General features: G+C 45.4%; 1 protein-coding gene and 1 non-coding gene across 2 annotated transcripts in view; one reads left to right on the top strand and one right to left on the bottom strand.

Moving 5' to 3' along the window:
* The window catches only part of LOC149367286 (ubiquitin carboxyl-terminal hydrolase 24-like), a 183727-nt gene that overhangs the window by 156598 nt on the left and 13007 nt on the right, over window positions 1–14122 (bottom strand). Inside the window, exons 5-10 of the mRNA XM_089554944.1 lie at window positions 13589–13687; window positions 13372–13407; window positions 13169–13231; window positions 7725–7865; window positions 5830–5988; window positions 3810–3927 (exon numbers count right to left, since the gene is read on the bottom strand). Of these exons, the coding sequence (XP_089411070.1) occupies window positions 3810–3927; window positions 5830–5988; window positions 7725–7865; window positions 13169–13231; window positions 13372–13407; window positions 13589–13687 (616 nt within the window). The remainder of the gene's footprint in view (window positions 1–3809; window positions 3928–5829; window positions 5989–7724; window positions 7866–13168; window positions 13232–13371; window positions 13408–13588; window positions 13688–14122) is intronic.
* TRNAT-GGU (transfer RNA threonine (anticodon GGU)) lies at window positions 3557–3630 on the top strand. Its single transcript has one exon. It is a non-coding gene; the product is annotated as a tRNA-Thr (tRNA).

Raw genomic sequence — 14122 nt, forward strand, 5'->3', positions numbered from 1 at the left:
TGAACCTAGATCCAAAAAAATCAACAGGTCCGGATGATATTCCAAATGAGTTTTTAAAAAGATATGCCGAATGGTGTAGCAAGTACCTTGGTATTATTTTTCGCAAGTCTATTTCATCAAGGCTGCCCAGAGACTGGAAAATGGCAAAGATCATACCTATTCATAAATCAGGGGACACTACCTCACCCTCAAACTATAGGCCAATCTCTCTTACAAGTACATCATGTAAAATTTTGGAACACATACAGTGAAAGCTCGTTAATTCGACCCCCGTTATTTCGGAAAATCGGATAATTCGACGCGCACGCGAGGTCCCTACAATTATACATAGGAGTCTATGGGGCGAAACTCTCGTTAATTCGAACAAATTTTGCCGTGCGTCGGTTAATTCGACTCCACTCCGCCGCCCGCCAAGCCGGTGCGCTGAGAGCAAAAAGAAAAAAACTGCCGCGAGCGGCGCTACTGTACGCTGATAGGCCATCTGTACGGTCATCATCGTCAGCAGCGTGAGAGGGCGAGGGAAGCGAGGTTAGCGGCGGCCGAAGCGGCCTTCGTTTTGGCGTGTGTCGTCGTTTCCACGTGTTCTTGCTGCTACGATTGCAGTTATTTAACCATAAGGCGGCGCCTTTTTTGGTAATTGCGCGCTTTGTCAGCGTGTTTACTGCGCTGCTTGTTGTTGCTATTTTGTTGCGACTGAGAGAAAGAGGAAAAGAAATTGCACGGGCCTGCCTACTGGCTCAGCCGAGCCACCACCGCTGCCGCGTGCAGATAGAAGAGAGTTAAAAGATCAGAGGAAAGATAAAGAGAAAAGATAAGACGCGCGTCGCAGCAACAACCGCGTCCGCTTCGGCGGACGCTGGCTGAAAAAACAGATAAGCGGCCGACGCTGCGCTGGCTTCCCCTCCTCCCCGCGCTGCTTTCGAATGGGTAGCGCGCAGTTCCTGCGCGCCTCGCCTTTGTGTCCTGTCAGCGGACCGAGGATGAAATAATTGAAGTGACAGGCGCTGACGACGATTCGTCGGAAGGTGACGATTGTGAGCAGTTGTCCCAAATGCTGAAGTGCACGGTTAAAGAAGCCGCAGAAGCCTTGTCCGTGCGGGAGGACTTCTGTGAACAAATCCCTGATGGTGCGTGTGCCGCGGAGCACCTGGCAGCTGTTAGAGCTATCGTAGTCGCTCAAATTCGCTCGAAAAAGCAGGCGACGATAAGATTTCTTTGCCAAATAAAGGTTACATCCTGTTGCGGCAAACATTGTTTTTTGTTGTTCATTCGATAATTCGACATTCGGATAATTCGACAATTTTTCGCGGTCCCGTCAGTGTCGAATTAACGAGCTTAATTTCGAAGCACATAACCTCATTCCTGGAGCGCAATAGTATATTGACACCCCATCAGCCTGGATTCCGACGCGAGTTATCAACCGTTACGCAACTAACAGAGGTTGTACACGATCTAGCACTTCATATTAATAACTGTAGCCAGACAGACATAATATTGCTCGATTTTTCAAAGGCATTCGACTCTGTATCACACAATAAGTTGCTAGGAAAACTAAAACCTCTTATCGGGGAAGGCGAATTACTATCTTGGTTAGATTTTCTGTCAAATCGGTCTGTTTGTGGTTTTTGAGTATGTTTCATCCAAAACAGTTCCAGTAACGTCGGGCAGTCCTTGGTCCATTGTTATTTCTGCTCTTCATCAATGACATAACTAATGACATTGATTGCAGCATTAAGCTCTTCGCAGATGACTGCATTCTTTACAAAAACTATTAACAACCGCGAAGACCATCTGTCGTTAAACAGTTCTAAAAAAAAAAATAACAGAATGGTGTAACACGTGGCAAATGACAATAAACACTAAAAAATCCATTTGTATGATAGTAACAAGAAAAAAATTCGCGTTTTGCTTTTCTTACTCTGTAAACGGCGTTCCATTAACGAAAACTAAACATCATAAGTATCTAGGTATTACGCTGTCTTCTGACCTGAGGTGGGACTCTCACATCGCTAATATCACGTCTACTGCGTTACGGAAACTGCTCTTTATCAGGAGACGCTTGCGGTCCGCACCAGTATCTTCTAAACTCCTGGCCTACAAAACCCTTGTAAGGCCAGTCTTAGAATACGCGAACACAGTCTGGTTCCCCCAATCAATAACTAACATCACAAAACTTGAGGCTATACAACGCAAAGCCCTACGAATAATTCACAATAAATACAAGTGCACAGATTCCCCAACATTGCTTGCAGCTTCATCCGGTCTCCAAACACTATCCGCAAGAGCAAAACAAGCACGCTTAAAATTTTTGTTTCAATTATTGCACGAGCAGTACAGGATAGATGTGCAAAAATACGTGACGTACTCACAATCACCACCTTCACGGCACAAGCATACGAACACACTAACCGAGTATGTGTGTCATAATGACACGTTTAAGCATTCCTTTTTCCCTCTCTCCATTAGTGAATGGAATCGCTTGGATCGTAACATCACCTGCACTCAATCCTTATCATCATTCGTGTCACAGATAGAGCATTTGTCGTAATGCACAGTGGCGATGCAGCAACCGTGACCGCAAATCTAGGCAAGAAGACAACCCCTTCTAACTTGTCATGTATGCGATTTTGAGTGCATTCTGAAATTGTGCCTACCATTGTCGAAGGTCTGTTCTGTATATCCTTTTGCTGTGGCCAATTCACTTTTCCCTACCTTTGCTTTTATGCCATGTTTGCTGCCTTTGAACAATATGTTTATATTTGTTTTCCTTTTTGCACTTTACTAATTGCCCCTGCTATGGTCTTGCAATAAGACCAGCAGTATTGTAAATAAATAAATAAATAAATATACAATGAATATAGAAATACAGAAAAATAGAGAAAATACAGAATATAGAATAGAATAATATAGAATATAGGAATATAAATAAAAGGTAGCACAAGATGGGAAAAAAAATAACAAGAGTAACAAATTCAAACATAATCAAGTCATGACAGAGTGTGGCAGAAATATGAACAAAATCAGATTACAACTTTGGAAGTAGAACAGGCTGGTGAGTTTGCAGGGCTCCACACAAAATCTCTATGAAATTTGCACATCCCCCTTTAGAAACATTAATTTTAGAAAAACTGTTAAAATTACATTAGTAAATGCAGTATGGCTTAACAAGATTTCCCTGCCCAATGTTTTTGTTTGGCTTTTGTATGAAAGGCAGCGCGCTACTGATAACTGTTCCAGTGCAAATGACAAAGGTGTTCGGTTTCTTATATAGCCTGTGATTTCACTACCATGACTAAACAGTTCTGCACCCATGGTGTTGGATTCGTTTCTTTGCTCTCTTGTCCTGGTCCTATAAGCACAGTCTTAACTTCCCTAGGCAAGAAACAACTACGTTGGTCAAATGTTTTAGGGGAATCCCCCAAGGTGGAGTAGATTTGTAATGAGGGAGTAATTACTCATTGGCATCCACCTGAGCGCAGCCATATGGCTACATAGGAAAGCTATACAGCTTTCTCAGAAACTTCACAGTCAAAGAAAAATTCGTCCTGGCTTGCCGTCCTGGTTAGCTCAGTTGGTAGAGCGACTGCTCCGGTGAAGCGGTGGTCCCGGGTTCGAACCCCGGACCAGGACGAATTTTTCTCTAACTACGAAGTTTCTGAGAAAGCTGTATAGCTTTCCTATGTAGCCGTATGGCTGCGCTCGGGTGGATGTCAATGAGTAATTACTCCCGTATTAAGAAACAACTACCCCACAAGAATGTATGCATGAACTCGATCCGTTGCAGGCAAGCAGGCCCTCAGCTAACTCACTTTCCAGTGTGATGGAGAGGACGTTGTTCTCTGCCATCCAGTTCAGCAGCTGCTCAGAGTCGATGGCCGCCTTCGACGAACTGCTCGTTGCTGTGCAGTCGTCGATGAGCTTGATCAACTGCGGGAAAAAAGAAAAAAAGAGAGGATGGGAGGAATCAAAAACTGACAAATATATTGTAAGCAGCGCTGATGCAAACGCCAAAGAACTTTACAAAAAATTTTTTTTTACTAAGTGATAAGTTGATTTGAGCTGTAACGCTTCATCTGGCAACACGTACAGCTGAGCCAGAGTTCCACCACTAAATTTAGCAGGCATGGTGGAAGCTTCCAGCAATGCAATAGCTTAGGCAACTTCGTCGGCTCGCCAAGCTGGTGTGCACCACAATGCCTGGGCTGGTGCCTTGGTCTGGCAACATGTATAGTTGCGCCAAAGTTCCACCACTAAATTTGGCGTGCACAGTGGTGCCCTCGGAGGCCTCGTGGGCACTCCCCGAACTAAGGGCGCGTGCAAATTTAAACGATCTGACGCGAAACATCGGAACTAATCAATTTCGATCCGTGCGTGAAGCATGCATGGAGCATGTGTGGTCGTGCTAGATCATGCTTGGTAAGCCCGGCAAGATCCTTGTGCTATAGCCAAACCAGGCTGGGCATTGCCTAGGCATCCAATTTTCTCGACAGATTTATGTGAAATTTTTTACCATATTAGAAATAATGTTATAGCTATTCCCACAAATTTTTTGGTCTTACATCTCCAGAGCATTGTTTTCTACTATTTATTTTTTCCCGAATCTCGTGAAAATCCAGAAACGCTAACAATGTGGCGGAAGGCTAGTTCAATGCGTTTGTACAAGTATGCTACAAGTAAGGACATGCTTAGAATTTTTTTTATTCTGCTAGACATAAATTTTCGGTTTTTAATTTTTGCTACCACTGCCCATAGACATATCTAAACTAAGCAAATTTCATACAAGATCTACAACTTTTAAAAACAAAGGATCTCTTGACCTGTAGTACAGTCTTAGGAAAGAAAAGAAAAATCAGGGTTAAAATAGACACAAACAGTCATGAAGAAATCTGCTTCACAAGGTGAGCATCTAGTCAGAAAACCGGTCTGAAGAAAAACACAGATTTTTTAGTGTTTCTACGATATCCAGTGACACTACGGTTCACTGAACAATCTTTTAATGACTACTTCCCGGTGGATTTCAGAAGTGAAATTTCAGGAACACACAGAAACAGAGGCATGCAGATACAATGACTTTTGAATAACTTCTTTTTTTCTATTTCTTGCGATATATAAGCTGCGTCCTTCCTTAAACAAACTGCCCACTCTTGTAATAGCAAAGTCTTCAAATCATGTTAAATGTAATCAAAAGCAGTAGCGGTGGTTTATTCAAAGGAAAATACACAAAACAAAAGGATGTTGCCAGCCGCAGTGACTGCTATCTAATATCTTAAGCACCCAAGCTGTGGCTCGTGGAAGTAATAGAGACAAGGAGAGGACAGCAATGAAAAGTATAGAGAGGAGCACTAGCGAAAAAGAACATGGGAGAGCTATGTGCACTATTTACAAAATACAGAAGCCAAACAAGCCTGCACTGCACACGTGTAAAAGCCCAGCAACCATTGCTCATATTGGCACAACATGAAAACACACTATATATGCAGAGCTGCGTGATGGTAGTGCCCTGTCACTAATTAATCACGCGCGCAGCACACTGCACAAGTGGCGGGGGTGACGGTTTTGACGACAGAACGTCGCCGACATAGCCTAGTAATGCTTTTGCATTAATAACCATAGTGAAACAACACATCGAGCATATTATGAAAGCTGAACCAAGAAGTTATTGCATGGCTCGACAGATGGCATACGATCCATGCAACGACAAAGCAGTGAGCGAATACAAAATCTCAAGACACTATTGCACACTGAGAACATGCAAGCTGGGGGCCACGCCTGCTTTTCTGCCTTAAAAAACGAAAAGCCCGTGACCAGTCAGCTGGTGGTCGTCCTCACCTCCTTGAGTCCGTTCATGCGGGCGTTGAAGTGTGAGCACTTGAGCATGCGTAGGATGACGTCCAGGCACAGGGTGCTCGTGCTCGCAATCTCCTGGGGCCACAGGTAGACGCACAGCATCTTCACCGCCTTCAGCAGCTCCGTCACCGAACCAATGCTCTGCATCCAGGGAGGGGGGGGCATCCCTTCACTCCCGACACTAATGCTGAAGACGCATGCTTCTATCTACAGTCCTATGCGTCTTCCCACTGATTCTGTCGACCAGAACCCTCAAACATTTTTCAAAGGAAGCCAGTTCATAAAATTAATCTGAATGCAAACTACTGAGGTCACATTCACGCATACCCCGGGCTATAAATCAGTACCATGTGGTCTACAAACTTGACACTTTTTGTTATTGACTGCAAGATTATACATAACCCCCAATAATTCATATTGAAAAGGGCATCAAAACTTTCATCAAGTCATGTGGCATTGAAATCAGAGAGAGCTTTTCTTGGCGTATTAATGCTGATGCAATGAAAGCACCACTCCAAACTGACCAAAGTCTGAATTAAGCAAGTTCAAGTTAAGAAGACTGCACTCCATATACGATGATACATTTCACAGATTGAAGGGCAGCTCTGGCTAAAGTACCACGGCCTAAGGTGTCTCCCGTATGCAAGGCCCTCTAGGCCACTGCTGTAGTTGTAATCCATCACAGTAAAAGTCACTTTGTTTGTATATTTTTTTTAGGGGCAGGGTGGGGTAACATCCCAAAGCAATTCAGCCTATGAAGTACGCCGCACTGAGGGGGTCTCGAAATTTCAACCACCTGAGGTTCTTTATCGTGCACTGACATTGCACAGCACACAGGACTCTAGAATTTCTCCTCCATCAAAATTCGACAGCTGTGGCTGGGATCGAACCCGTGTCTTTTGGGTCAGCACTGAGCACCACAACCACTGAGCCATCGCGGCGGCCCAAAATTTTATTAATTAAAACCCCGTTCATTGGGTGGTTGTTTATAGCTGATAGTAGCAGCTTCATTTACACAATTTAAATGCGAAAGTGCAAGAAACCCATAAACAGTATTTGAAAAATCACCTTACTATGTGACACAAGCGAGCACCAAGCATTAGAGACAATGAATAGAACAATGGGGCATAGCAATATAAAAACAAAACTGGAGCATATTTTCTGACATACGGAGAGCCAACTGACTAATCAAATATATCAGTGGGCAAAGCCCAATGATGCTGGTGAATATTGCCGCGAATGTTTGTAGTGTTTGTTTGTGCATCCTTCAAAGCTGCCAACACGCCGCTTTATCGCTTTGTTGGTGATGCAAGACGCGCCTAGAATTATCTCAATTGATCACATCCAGGCGGAGCCGATTATACGTTGTTCCGGAGTGTTCTAGTAACTTTCAAAGCTTTATCTTGAAAGTTCGCTATCAGCTTTAAAAAGAGCACGGCCGAGAACGGTGGGGCATTCTGTTCGACAACCGCCGAGCTCGCCTGTTGCTACGCCCCCGCCGAGTGATTCAGTCCTTTGCGGGCGCAAGTCAGCCTAAATAAAGAGTTTTGTTTAGGAGCCATTCTCGCTGTTCTCCTGTTCGTGGGACTGCAGTCACAACTACGTGACAATACATAATGAACAATGAACGATAAAGCAAGCCATACTGCTTCGAAAGGCTGCCAGTCCTCAACATTTAAAGGAAATGTTTCAAGTTCCAAAGGAGCACCCGGTGAAACAAATTGTTGTGGTGAGCTAACTGATACAGGATTCAGAGCTGATGGTTCTACTTGTATGGGAAACAGAAACATGGGTTTGCGTTGCATTGTCAGTTGTTCGCTCATGCTTGTCGCACACTGAGACTTTTGCTGCTTAAGAGGTCAGCAAGTTTTCCTTGCCTTGTTCTTCAGGTCATCGTCCGTGAGTCCCTTGATGTAGCCAATGGCCTTGTTCATGCAGGGCGAAAGCAGGCAACACGTTGTGTCAGGGTTCAGAAACTGGGCACACACTGCCAGGGGGTTCAGCAGGGCAGCCATCTCCTGCGGGAAAAAAGCAGTAACATGCACCGTCATGACACCCCTCGGCTACGATGCAAATGTGAAGTCCCACTAACATATGCCAGGCCAACCACATCGCAGTACGGCAGACAACACAGTGCAACTCTTATCAAGGCATCCCTTGATCTTAAAAAAAAAAAGGCGGGAGCCAGACATTAATCACAGGGCGGTTATTATTGAACTAATGGAGTGCGATGTGCTTTTAAGTATCTTATTATTGAAGCCATGTTGGCCAGGACTGGTAGAAATCTTAAGGTTATTTAGTAGGCACAATATACTAGTTTGACTGACTAATATTTCGGATATTGATATGTTTGGAAGATTATTTAGGCCGGGTGGTGACGAGACGTCTTCGTTAGTGAATACAGAAGAGAAGGCTTAAAGGAGTTTAGAAACCCTAATTTTGGTTGCGTCTTCTCTTCTTTATTTATGCATAATACACTAACACATATGGATCATCATGAGGTAATTGGGGTGCCGTTTCAATTCCGGTTTCAACACCCAAGCAATGGCTGTGACACCAAAAGTCCATACAGGTCACGCGAGGCATGGAAAACAGCAATATAAATGTTGCTTCATCGTTTTTATTCACAACAACATTAAAGCCAACCTGCCTCACTGCAATGACAATGAATGACAAAACAGTGATTATGTTGTAGTTTTTTTCATGCATTACAAAACCTATATGAACTTTCATGTCGGTGCTGCTGCAACCGAAACCAAAACAGCATGAGAGGATGATCTGATTATAAATTATTTAGCTGTCGCAGCCGAGTACCACGTGGTGGTCCATGTATAGCACATTCTTATGCATCATTGCAGAGAAGGAAAGATGCGATCAAAATTAACCCTTTGAGGGTCGAATTATTTTGAAGAAAACTTTCCCAGGTGGTCAAATTACTTTATTGCGGATCTTGAATCTACAAAATGTATATAATCGAGAATAAATAGTAAAAAAAAAATTAGGAACAGTAGTTTGGCGACAGCATCACTCACAACTGGAAAATGTTCAATAGAATAGAATAGCAACGGTGATGAGCAAGCTAAGAGCAGCACCAATAAAGATAGAAATCAACTTTCGCCGCCTCTGCAAAACAGTGCCCACAAAGAGAAAACACGTTTCGCGCGACTCCGTTGCGATCCCGCGGCGGAATCGAAACCGCGTAGGCGCGTTGCCACAGAGGGCGAGAATACCTCGCGAGCAACGATGATAAGCAAGCTAAGAGCACCACCAATAAAGATAGAAATCAACTTCGACAGCCCCTGCAAGATAGTGCTGACAAAAAGAAAACTCAAATTTCACGCGACTCCGTTGCGATCACGCGGCGAAACCAAAACTACAAAAGGGGTGTTGCCGCAGTCTGTGCCGCCGCTCTAGACATAAGTTCTGCTTATCTCCGTAAGAAGGCAGCACAAAATTCAAACACATCTTGTAAGTCCTAAGAGGTGGCAGCACCCCCCCAGTGAGCACGCATTGTTCTTTTGGCGCAAAATTTCAAACGGAAGATCGAAACCGTACCCGTACGGCAAAGACCTTGCGGGACAGAAAACCGCCGCCGTACATATACGGCAAAAACCTTCAAAGGGTTAAATGTCTATGCCCTTTTATTTAAGGGGAGACACAGCTTTCAACACCAACTTTCTTAATTTTTTGGTGCATTTTGGTGAAAATTACTCCGCACGTTAGTTATGTTTCCGAACTTAAGGGCACGAAATTTCACACCGTAAAACAGCGCGCTTACACGGGACGAAGAAAGAACACAGCGCGCTGTTTTACGGTGTCATCATGTACCAACTGGCCCGGCAACTATCCTTAATGCACGAAATTTCACCATTATAACTGAAGAACTTTTTTTTTTTCTAGAAATTTTCTCCCTTCTACACCTTGCGGAAAGCCTGCAGACTCGACGAAATGTTGCAGATGACTCGTTCAACATTCACTGCATTTCTGAATGCACGCTGCGTGTGATGACAATAGTTTTTTTTTTTTCCACAACACAAGTGTTTTCTGTTTAAATTTTATACAAAGCTGTTGGCATAGACTTGTCTAAACTGTAAACAAGGTGCCCCACCAAAAACCTACAATCCACCAAAACGAAAAACCAAGATTGTCACTGCACACTTAGTGGAGTTCAGTGTGTGCAACAAAACAAACGGCGCCAAAATAAGACGAAACAGCTGGGAACATCTCTACTCCACAAGAGGAGCCTCTAGTCACAAACCGGAAAGAAGAAAAACGCCCATTTTTCTAGTGTTTTCCTAATAAATGCTGCCACTGCAGTTCACGAAACAATACACTACTTCCCAGAGGATTTCAGCAACAAAGCTCCGGCGCAGCACAGAAAACGAGGCATACGAGCGGACACAATGATTCAAAACAAACAAGATATTTTGGCCATTTTTCGTGACATGAAAGACGCGTCCCCCCTCTGGGCAGCCAGGCGACAACGAAACACAGCTCATTAAGAGCAAGCGTACAGTTTTGTTTTAGCACATATACGAGCTCTTTGCACCTTCAGAGAAGCTGTGTGGCTGCTCTTGCACCAGCCGCAAACACCTACCCGAATATGCCACAAGTGCAAACACTGCGCCTGTGTTTGCATTTACAGTGAAAGCTCGTTAATTCGACCCCCGTTAATTCGGAAAATCGGATAATTCGACGCGCACGCGAGGTCCCTACAATTATACATAGGAGTCTATGGGGCGAAACTCTCGTTAATTCGACCAAATTTTGCCGTGCGTCGGTTAATTCGACTTCACTCGCAGCCCGCCAAGCCGGTGCGCCGAGAGCAAAAAGAAAAAAAACACTGCCACGACCAGGGCTACTGTACGCCTGATAGGCCATCTGCATGGTGATCGCCGTCAGCAGCGTGAGCGAGGGCGAGGGAAGCGAGGTTAGCGGCGGCCACGGCGGCAGCCGAAGCGGCTGGCGTCTTTTTTTTTTTTGTGCTTCGCAGCAGTCGTGTTGGTGTCGTGTGTCGTCGTTTCCACGTGTTCTTGCTGCTACGATCGCGGTTATTTAACCATAAGGCGGCGCCTTTTTTGGGCTGCTTGCTGTTGCTGTTTTGTTGCGACTGAGAGAAGGGTGAAAGGAAATTGCACGGGCCTGCCTACTGGCTCAGCCGAGCAACCACCGCTGCCTAGTGCAGATAGAGGAGAGTTAAAAGATCAGAGGAAAGATAAAGAGAAAAGATAAGACACGCGTGGTAGCAGCAACCGCGAAGCGGACGCTGGCTGAAAGAACAGATAAGCGGCAGAAGCCGTGCTCGCTTCACCTCCTCCCCGCGCTGCTTTCGTGTGGGTAGCGCGCAGTGCCTGCCCATGATGGCCGCCGCCTCGCGCGAGCGGAGGCCATTTCCAAGCAGTATGGTGCTCGACCAGGGGTATTTTACACGGACGCGGCAGGTCCACACCATGGGGGTTGGTACACGGCTGCCGTTGTCCACCAAAACAACCCAGTTCAGGGCCTCACCTTCCGTGCCCCCAACATTACATTCGCGGAGGAAGTTGCTATCGCACTTGCAGCTGCGGATCCAGCGTCCCGAGTCCTTATCACCGACTCAAGAGAAGCTTGCCGCAATTTTGAACAGGGCCAAATCCCAGATCGTGCTTTCCAAATTTTACACAGATGTGAGTACCGGGATTTCCCAACTCGGTGCACCATCATCTGGGCCCCAGCACATGCGGGGATAGAGGGAAATAAGGTAGCGGACACTACCGCCCGCGCGCTTAACCACCGGGCATCGCCTCTTTCGCCGCCTGATCCGGCTACTGATTTTAATCCGGCTATTACTTTTCGGGAGATCGCTCTCCTGTATCAAAACGCTCACGGCCGATACCCACCCCCCTGTAAAGGCCTCAAGAAGGCAGAGGAGCGTTGGCTACTTCGCCTCTACACCAACACGGTACTGTGCCCGGCAGTGCTCAAACATTTCAATTCGGCCTTTTCGGGCGAGTGTCCACACTGTGGGGTAGTGTTTGCGGACACGTATCACATGGTGTGGGCATGCCCGGCGAATCCTGCTTTCCCACCCCACCCCCACCCCACCCGAGAGGACTGGGAGGCTGCCCTGCTCGGCTGCTCAACTCTCCAGGACCAACGAGCCCTGGTGACAAGAGCCCGGGCCGCCGCGGAGGCCACAGGGGTCCCGGACTAGGGATCCCTCCTAGTGATTGTGAGGGCCGGGCCCTTCAGGCACGGTCCAAGCAATACCTCTGTATATAGTAGAAATAAATGTTTTACACCACCACCACCAGTGCCTCCGCGCCTCGCCTTTGTGTCCTGTCAGCTGACCGAGGATGAAATAATTGAAGTGACAGGCGCTGACAACGACGATTCGGCGGAAGGTGACGATTGTGAGCAGTTGCCCCAAATGCCGAAGTGCACGCACGGTGAAAGAAGCCGCAGAAGCCTTGTCCGTGCCCGAGGACTTCTGTGAAAAAATCCCTGACGGTGCGTGTACCGCGCAGCACCTGGCAGCTGTTAGAGCTATCGTAGTCGCTCAAATTCGCTCGAAAAAGCAGGCAACGATAACAGATTTCTTTGCCAAATAAAGGTTGCGGCAAACATTGTTTTTTTGCTGTTCATTCGATAATTTGACATTTGGATAATTCGACAATTTTTCGCGGTCCCGTCAGTGTCGAATTAACGAGCTTTTACTGTATCATGCTTGGGATGGAGTGAAAGTGACAAAGACACTGCACTTTAACCTTTCTGCCCCAGAAGACTTCGGCACAAGCAACATATTATACTAGTGTTAAAATACACACAAAGGACAGAGAGCAGAAATACACAGGACAGACGCCACACAGACGCTGCTCTCTGTCCTTTGTGTGTATTTTAACACTAGTAATATGTCGCATTCTATGGATCAAAAGCACCAACTAGTCCAACTTTATTCTTTAATCATGCTCCTTTCTAGTACATTGGGTCCTGTTCTAACTAGCGTCTGCCCTGTGTGTTTCTTCCCTCTGCCCTTTGTGTGTATTTTGTGTGTATTTTAACGCTAGTAATGCGTCGCAGTCTGTGGATCAAAAGCACCAACTAGTCCAACTTTATTCTTTAATTAAGGCACAAGCAAACGCTGCAATGCAGAGAGAAGGGAACTGAACCCCCAGAATGAGATAAAAGCCACAAGGTCAACCAAAGCCGACTCTGCTAACTCTGATGTGCTTTCCATAATCCTTCATGATGGCTGAATGGCTGGAGCTTCAAACTGCCCTCGGGCAACACTTTTATCAACGACTACCCAAGGCAACAAAGCAACAAAGTGGGGTGAACTCACATTTGCGGTGAGGTTCTCTCCAAACTTGTTCAATATCTTCTCAAAGCCACCGCGACTCCCAAACTGTACCCGAGAAAAAAAAAAAGAAGGCAAAGAAACAAGGACATGTTATGACGATGACCCCAAGTCAGCAGGTGTAAAAAAAGGCATGGGAAGTAACAAGATGACTTCGCCAGTCAGAGAAGCTATGAAGGAGAGCTTACTTTGTTAACGATGTCCAAAAGCCAACCGTATGGATCCTGGGAAAGAAAAGCCCAATAAATACAAGCTCAGTAGTTTCTTAATTTGGCACTGATGATTACAACGTAGTAATAGAAATTGAAGTAACATGAAAGTAAAAGGCATGTGAACAAAGTACCAAACTTTGTGAATTCAAGACACCCGCCACAAACCACCAGAACACGACAAGTTTCCTCTCACCAGGGATCCCCTGGACTTTGCATAGACCACCAGCCCCTGCTCGAGGCTGCTTTGTCGGCCTTTGTTTTTGACGTGAAACTCGGCTTCTGGGTCAAAGGCCTGCAAAGAGGCAATGTGACTGCTTCACACCACAAATACACCTATTAACGTGACACCCGTCGCATACAAAACCCAAACCAAAATTCAAAAACAGTTAGAATCAATGTTATTTCAACATCCTGTATTTGTACATAGTGTATATTCCGATCCTTTCGTACCATCGCTTCCCCCTTTCTTTTCTTCTCCCTGTCTTTTTATTCCCGCTAGCCGCAGCTCAGGTGCTTCAGGTTTCGATGGCAGATGCCGCGGCTAGCGACATGTTTTCCTTCATATTTTATTTTTATTTTTGTTAACAATAAACAGCCACCAATAATAATAATAATAATAATAATAATATTATAATAATAATAATGCAACCCATCATAAATGCTAATCTATCATGGCATTCTGCCACTGGGCACATAGCGAGAAGCCTGGATTTGGGATGTGGCAGCA

Source organism: Amblyomma mixtum, chromosome 1 (genome assembly GCF_055824585.1).
Source record: "Amblyomma mixtum isolate Tamu chromosome 1, ASM5582458v1, whole genome shotgun sequence".
In the NCBI taxonomy this organism is placed as follows: domain Eukaryota; kingdom Metazoa; phylum Arthropoda; class Arachnida; order Ixodida; family Ixodidae; genus Amblyomma; species Amblyomma mixtum.